General features: G+C 42.5%; 3 protein-coding genes across 12 annotated transcripts in view; all 3 read left to right on the top strand.

Moving 5' to 3' along the window:
* LOC120431627 (casein kinase I) overlaps positions 1-7,602 on the top strand; it is a 61,707-nt gene that overhangs the window by 15,902 nt on the left and 38,203 nt on the right. The window lies entirely within an intron of this gene.
* LOC120431629 (glutamyl-tRNA(Gln) amidotransferase subunit C-3, mitochondrial-like) lies at positions 4,747-6,101 on the top strand. The gene is made up of 2 exons (XM_039596738.2): positions 4,747-5,413; positions 5,492-6,101. Exon 2 carries the CDS (start codon positions 5,583-5,585, stop codon positions 6,099-6,101), a length of 519 nt encoding a protein of 172 aa, XP_039452672.1. The 5' UTR covers positions 4,747-5,413; positions 5,492-5,582.
* Positions 5,977-7,366, top strand: LOC120431630 (DNA polymerase subunit gamma-2, mitochondrial-like). The gene is made up of 2 exons (XM_039596739.2): positions 5,977-6,895; positions 6,953-7,366. The coding sequence occupies exons 1-2, from the start codon at positions 6,109-6,111 to the stop codon at positions 7,213-7,215; spliced, it is 1,050 nt and encodes a 349-aa protein (XP_039452673.2). The 5' UTR covers positions 5,977-6,108; the 3' UTR covers positions 7,216-7,366.

The following is a 7,602-nucleotide window of genomic DNA, read 5'->3' as shown; positions in this document are numbered from 1 at the left end:
AAATTTCCTCCTTGATTTAAAAAAAAATTGATGATTTATTAGGGCATCTCCACCGCAGAGATCTAATTGCGTGGCAAACCTATCGGTTGGATCCCCAGTTTTAGCTTTGCTCCGTAGCTAATACACGTTTTCGCACCGCTGGGAGCTAATTTGGCTACCGAATCAAGCCCACCGCGGGGATCTAATTTATTCATTTTCCAATTTTAGCCGTTTTGTTGATCAAAATCAATGAAACTATGTTCTAGTATGATAGAACATGCTTCCAATTGCATTATATGTCCTAATTGTTTGCTTACATCAATAAAATATCATTTTCAAATTTTTAAAAGAGTTCATCCGATTTGCTCCCGACATGTTTGCACCCTAACTTTCGCACCGCGGGTAGCAAAGCTAAAGCTAAATTAGCCTTCGAGTTCATTCAGCGAAGAAAAAGTTCATCGGGGATCCGTCGAGTAGCCAAGATAGGTGCTCGAGAAGTCCCCGAGCTGCCGATAGCTAGTTTTTTTTTAGCGATTTTTAGAATTATTTGTATTTGTTTTGGTTGGAGATGCATTTATTTTGAATATCAAATTTGAATGAATATTAAAGAAATCAGTAATTTGGTTCAAAACGAATTGTGGAATTTATCATTTAAATAAAAAATAATCAACCACCTATATTTAATTTGTTCACAATTTAAAAATAACTAAACTGATTTGAACATGTTTAAATTATGTATTAAAATTCAAAATATGTCAAGCGAAACAATGTAATTGGACCAATGTGGGTTTGTAAACAAAGGGTGTACTTGCTCACGTCAGTGGAGAGTAAGAAAAAAATACGAATAGGTTTTTTTTATTATTATTTTTTTCATTTCATTTACAAATATTTTGAATAGTTTTGCCGTAATGGCTGCTTCGCAGATCAGAAGGAACGCAAAACTCTATAAAAAAAAACGCCCAAGAAACAGTCAGAAAAAGGGCCACGAAAAGATTTTTCTTAAGCGGCACGCAACTAAAAGTAACAAAAACTAAAAGGGGCGTTTGACGATTCTTCCCCTAATCGAAGAATTGGAATTTTGCTTTTTGAATGCGACTGAAAATCAAACGTTTAATAATATTCGATATAAAAATATTGAAAATTCCCGCGGAATCTCAAAATGCAGAATTTTTAAATTAAAAGGACAGATCGAGGGACAGATATATTTTTTTTTGTCGAAATGGAGTAAAAAAAGAAGTTGTCTTTATAGCTATCGGCCCACATGTCGGCCACTATTGCTAGTACCAACCAGCAACCTCTGGATTGTGAGTCCAGTGTGCTGTCCAATTGATCCACACAGACGGGATCGAAATGAAGTAAACTAGAGTTAAAAATAAACTTGACAATTATCATACAAATATCTATTTTCTGACTGAAAAACTCAATAATAAAAAGTCTTAAATTTGGAAATTCGTAATTAAAAATATGCAGAATTGAATAATAATTTTAATATTAAAGTATTTATTTAATTCAGAAATTACAAGTCAGAATTCCAAATTCGAAAATACAAATTTACGAGAAACCCGAAATCTAAAAACACTATTTTTATCAAAAATTAAATAATTTTGAATTCAAAATCAGGAATTTAAGAAAATTTATGAATTAAAGATTTTAAGATTTTAAGAATTTAAGATCAGGATTGCTCGGATTGCTTGTTTTCAAATCCGTATTGGCTTATTTAAAATGTTTTGCTAGAATTTTGCTTTTTACTCAATACAAATGACTTGTCTCTTGCATGTGCAGCAGTAGATCGACAATGCATTGACCAAAATCAATCAAACGCAGCCCCAATCTGACCTAAAAAACTAAACAGCATCACCCCAGATTACCAAAAGTCTTTTTTCATGCGTAAACTTGCAGCATGGGAGGGAAAATATCTCCAAACTCGAAGAATTGAAATCGAAAAATTAATCATCACTCCTAATGTGAACATTTACTGACGTGAGCAGGATAAACTCTTTGTTTACAAACTCACATTGGCCCAATTACATTGTTTCGATTGAAAAAACCATCCGTCAGACGATTTGCTCCCGGTAGATCCCGGAGCTAACCTGAGTTTTGTTTAGATTCGGATGAACACGGATGAACTCGAACCTAAATTAGCTCTCGCACAAGTACCGCGGTGGGCTTGACGCGGGTGCCAAATTAGCTTTGCAACGCATTTAGGTCCCTGCGGTGGAGATGCCCTTACTGTTTGTCTGTGTCTTGAGTTTGTTTGGCGGTCGACCTAGAAGGTAAAGTTTGCTGAACCAACGGAACGTTATGGATTTATGCAACTAGGTTAACGGATTTTACCTTGAAATATAAAATGAGTTAAATATAGAGTTGAGCATTGCTTTGAGGTGATTAACTTTGCATAAATATTTCTTTGCAATTATTTTTTAACAGTAAGGCCGTTGCAAATATTTTTCAAAGTTTATGTCGCCCCCCCTTCAAAATCGGCCTGAATAATCAGGGGGCAAAACAAATATTTTTTCGAAAAACTTCAAAATTTTAATGAAAATTAAAGTTTAATCAACTGAAAACCAGTTAAAATGCATTTTCCCGCGTTTATAATCCGCAGCATGTTAGCATGTTTGAACTCCTTTGAAAACATTTTAAATTTTGATGAAATACCAATGTACAGTCCGACGAAAAGTTTTTTTTGCAAAAAAAAATCCCGTCAACACCTCGATATTTTCAAAACTAATGATTGGAAAGCAACTGTACGCCTGTAAAATGCATATTTAAAACACTTTTTTCATCCAAATGTTAAAACCTAGGCTTGTAATTTCAATTTTTTTAATTTTTTATTTTTTTGCCCCCCCCCTTGACGTTGGTCAGAGCCGAGGGACATAAACTTCAAAAAATATTTGCAACGGCCTAACAAGTAGAAAAAATATCCTAAAATAAAATATGTTCTAGAAAAAAAAAATTTTGGCAAAAACCTAGTGAATTTTATTTTTTCAATGACTAAGCACCATATTTTGGATCGTTAGGATGAATATTGATTAACATAGAAATGTTCATACATTTTTGGTAGCAGCTTATACAAATATGATTTCAAAAAACTTAAAAATGTGAATTTTGAAAATTATTTTGCTACTTAAAGTTTCAAATTAGCAAAACAAAAAACCTAAACACTTTTTACCCCAACGAGGGTAAAAGAGGTGGAAATCTTGGTTAAATGCAACTTCAACCAGCTGTAACTCGCTGAATTTTCAACCGAGTTGAAATATTCTTATTTCATTTGATCCGGAACTATGTGAAGAACCGTCTTCACAAAGGTAGATCCAAAATAGGTGCATCTACCCTAAGTTACAATGAAAAAGAGATTTCTATTTTTTTCCAAGGGTTGAATTATTTTAAATGCAACTTCAACCAACTGTATCTCGGCGAATTATCAACCGATTTGAATGATTCTTGTTTCATTTGATCTGGAAGGATGTGAAGAATCATCTCCACCAAGGAAGATACAAAATGCAATTACCCTAAGTTACAGAGGAAAAGTTGTTTTGAACTTTTTCCCAAGGGTTCAAAAAGCAAATTCATCCGGCTGATGTCGGCTATAGTGACTCTTTGCAAACAAGAAAAATCCTTGTTGCACTTGCACAAGTACACCACGTTTAAACGACGCATAAACGATCTGGCAACATTCTACCGGCTTGTTTGTTATTTATTCCACTATGGATGGAAAGTGCAAATCCAACGTGTCAACAAAGTTCTCTGGTGGAGACACCAACAGAAGTCGCATCGTTTGTCATCAAAGGAAACTTTTAGAACACTTCAAAGGTGTTGTCCTTCTGCTCCCGTGTGCCCCACGGCCATCCCTGGTCGTGCCGTTTCTTACGTGTTAGCCATCAACAATTGAGCCCTGTGTCGTCGGTTGGTCGGAAGTCGTTGAACTTTTTTTTTTCATGAGCGGCTTGACGCTTCGACATCCCCGGACTGCGTGCGGTTCTCGGTTCTCTTCCCCGCAGACAGTTGAGCGGTTGGTAATTAGCGTCCGTCTAGCGCGGGGATCTTATCGCGCGAGACCGGCCCGTTTCCGGCTGGATGGCGAATTATTAATGTGTGTGTGACTGTGCGACGCGTACTCATTAGCAGGTTGTGGATGGTACCCGTGGGGATCTCCAGCCGCGCAGGACGTTCTGTGTGATTAATTCTGTGACTCGAATCTGCAAGTTCGTGCCTTGTACTAAATACCTTGATCAGGCACTGTTCATGACATTGTCCATAAACCGTGCCACTTTTTGTCAAAATTTTCACATTGCTCGAGCAGAGAGTGCACCCACATTATCACCAGTCTCCATCGATTGAGTGTGTTCTTCTGCGAACTCGGGCAGGCCATCCCCGGGGTCGGCAGCTGCGCATTCCCAGCATAAACGAGCCGGTTGAAGTGACCTTTCCTGCTGCGCGCCGGCCACCACCGTCATTCGACTGTCAAACAAACTGTAAGCTGATTTGCATTTTAAAATCGTTCCGCAGCAGAGAGCTACCGTGTGTCGCCGCGCGCCACCTCGCCGGCGAATTTTATAATTTAATTAATTTTTGTCGTTTTCTCAATCGTCGCTGGGAACAATATTTTTTTGTCTGAAGTAGCTGCGCGAACTGTGCGGGGGGGATTTGCCACGAAAAACGTGACGATTTCTTCAGCCTATTTTTTTAAAGATTGATTGGTGGGTAACCACGTCCCAAGGCAAAGGTCAATTGGAAGATTACCTTTCTCTAGCTCTTGACGAGCTCAATTCTAGAGTAAATTTTCAAAAGGTCCTATGTGCAAAATCCTCATTCTGAGAAATTTCATGTTGAAGTTTTGTGTGAGATTTTTAAATCCTATTTAAACACGTTTGAGTATTTTTGAATTCTAAAAACGCCAAAATGGACCTAGATCGATGCTTTTTATGTGCACTTAACGGGAATTATCAAAAGTCTAGTTTAAACTGATTTCTAAAGCAATTTGTTTCATACGACCTGTGAGTGCACATAGGACACGATTCATAGGACAAATTTTACACATAGGACTTAGCACATTGGACCTAATTCGTGTAACATTGCACATAAGACTTTTCCAAATTAAATTCAAATCCTGATTAAAATAAAACAACTTTTTTATTATAATTATGTTTACCCCACCCTCGCACAACGTGTTGTCATCAGCTGATCGAGAGTATGAAATGTTTCAATGCTTCCAGAGCGGGAGAGAGAAACCGTTATGAGAATATGTTGACCAATCAGCGCTTCCGTCGGCATCTGTCAGATAGGTGCTGGAAAATCGACCTATCCGACAATGTAAATAATATTTTGCAGAGTACGCATAGAACTTGTGATGTTTTGACAATTTTCGGTTGGTTTTTTGCTTTTTTCGCGTTTTTAAGTGTTTTTATTCTTGTCAATCTGAAACACTTGTGTTCAGGTAAGTTTTTTTTTCGAGTTTACAGTACGGTGACAGCTCGTAATTTGTTCGTTTCTTCGCGTTTAATTTTTATTACAGACGATGACGACTGCTGAATCTCCTCTCGCAAACAAACCCACATTCAGCTTATCAATCCCGTGTTCCTTCGTAGTTCGGCTCCTCGTGTGACATGATTGGAATTCCGTTCCATCTACGACCACCCCCGGGGCGCACCCTCCACTCGCTGGTGAGGACCTTTGCCTCAACGAAGCCGGTCGATTTATCCGGGACGCAGGACAAGAGCACCCGGCAAAAGATCAATTTCCACGAGCTTAAACATTCGAGCAAGGTTCCCCAGCGTCCAAACAAATCTACGATTGACGGCCAGTCGACACCAACCCGCATCCCGGTGGACGCCCAAACGGTGCAGCTGCTGGAGCGGTTAAGCCTGGTGGATCTGGACAGCGCCGAGGCCCACCGGACGCTCGAGGACGCGATCGAGTTTGCGTCGCAGATTCTGTCCGTGGACACCGACGGCGTAGAACCGCTGAACACGGTACTGGAGCGGGAGCGGTTGACGCTGCGAGAGGACCGCGTGTCCGACGGGAAAATCCAGCAGGATGTGCTGAGGAACGCATGCGTTACCGAGGAGGAGAACTTTGTGGCGCCACCGGGAAATATTCCGCTCGAGCAGGAACCGAGGAAGTGAGCGGGGGATGGTTGGTGGGAAGGGGATTGTGGGCTTCCGGCAGCTGCTGGAAGCTTGTAGGGATAATAAATTTGTAGCGTTAGGTTTGGGGGATAATGTTGTGGACGGTTTTAAGCTGAGCCCGATTGGACGAATGTTGCGCAATAATCTGAGAGATGAGTTTAGACGAGGGGAAGCTGGAACAGCGGTGTACGAAGGAAGTTCTGGGATTCCGATGCGGGAGAACCTGAGCTTTGTAAAGGAAACCTTTGATCCGAATGTACCGTTTGGAGTTACAATAGAGGAGCGATTTGCGAACGGGAAGGTTCCCTTGAATGATTCCTTGACCCTTAATCTGGACCACGGTCACACGCTCTCCTGCCGATACCTGATCAACCCGTCGACCTCCAGCGAGTTCATGTACAAGGTCCAACGGCAGCGCAAGATTTGGTGGATGCGGTACGCGTGCGATCCGGGCCGGTTCTTCATTTCGGACCCTCGCCAGGACGCGGACACGCGCGTTCAATCCGTCGCCATCAAGAGTCGCCTTGGCGGAGAAGAACTCACGCTGGAACAGCTAGAACTCTTTCCGGCGGACGCCGCCGCCCTCGATGAAGAGCTGGGGGACTTTCGAATCAAGTTGGGCCGAACCAGCAGTAAAAGGATTCGGCCCAGTATGCTGCGGCTGCGTCAGTGCGTCGAAGTGGCCACGCTGCAGATCGTGCTGGATGCGTTTGAAAGTGGCGGCGATGCAAGCATGAGGATTCACCGCAAGCTGGCGCCGTTCAAGTGTGGCATCGTGTGTCTTTCCGACGGTAAGTACTGCGTTCTTGTTTCTGATTTGAGTTGTAACTGTCTTTCTCGCTTTCCAGACCCCGCCCTGATGCCGGAGTTGCGCGACCTGGCCAAACACCTGTGCAACGTGCTGCGCAAAGCGAACCTTACCGTGCTCGACTGCTCCGAGCGTAACGGCGGTCGTTCCCTGGCCAAACAGCTGCACCACCTCGACTCGATTGCCGTCCCGTACTGCCTGCTGCTGCGCGACCAGTGTCTCCAGAATCTCGGATTTACCGGATTTACGCCTTCGGTCCCAGCTGGGTGGCCATCTTCTCCGACACCTCGGCCTTTGCGTTGACCGACTGGAGGCGCTTCTTTTGCTTGCCGTGATATTTCATAAACAGTCGTTTGTCCTCCTTGGCGGCGTTGTGACTCGCGAGGTACGCCGCAATCAGCAGGAACTTGGCGTAGAAGGGCAGTTCCAGGGTTTGCGCCAGCCGCTTCATCGTTTGCATCTTCTCGACGGATTCCGAAGAAGTCTGGCCGTCGACGGTGATGGGACGTAGCAACTCCTGGTTGACGTTCTCCATGCGCATGTAGATTGTCCCGAGGGCAAGTTTCATGGTCATGGTTTTCGTCCCGCCCAGCACCGGTTCGCAGTACTTGTGGAAGCACTCGAGCGCAACCAGCTGCAGCTCCTTCAAGTCGCGACACACCTTGAAGAACACGTTCAGGAAGATGTTGA

The sequence above is a fragment of the Culex pipiens genome, chromosome 3 (genome assembly GCF_016801865.2).
Source record: "Culex pipiens pallens isolate TS chromosome 3, TS_CPP_V2, whole genome shotgun sequence".
In the NCBI taxonomy this organism is placed as follows: domain Eukaryota; kingdom Metazoa; phylum Arthropoda; class Insecta; order Diptera; family Culicidae; genus Culex; species Culex pipiens.
Note: the sequence above shows the minus strand (reverse complement) of the source record. Positions and strands in the feature narration are given on the sequence as shown.

What these genes read in the sequence shown, in the direction of transcription:
- LOC120431629 (XM_039596738.2), top strand. Translation starts at nt 5,583, where the DNA reads ATGATTGGAATTCCGTTCCATCTACGACCACCCCCGGGGCGCACCCTC.
- LOC120431630 (XM_039596739.2), top strand. Translation starts at nt 6,109, where the DNA reads ATGGTTGGTGGGAAGGGGATTGTGGGCTTCCGGCAGCTGCTGGAAGCT. An exon ending in CATCGTGTGTCTTTCCGACG is followed by an intron (nt 6,896 to 6,952) that starts GTAAGTACTGCG and finishes CTCGCTTTCCAG; the next exon opens with ACCCCGCCCTGATGCCGGAG.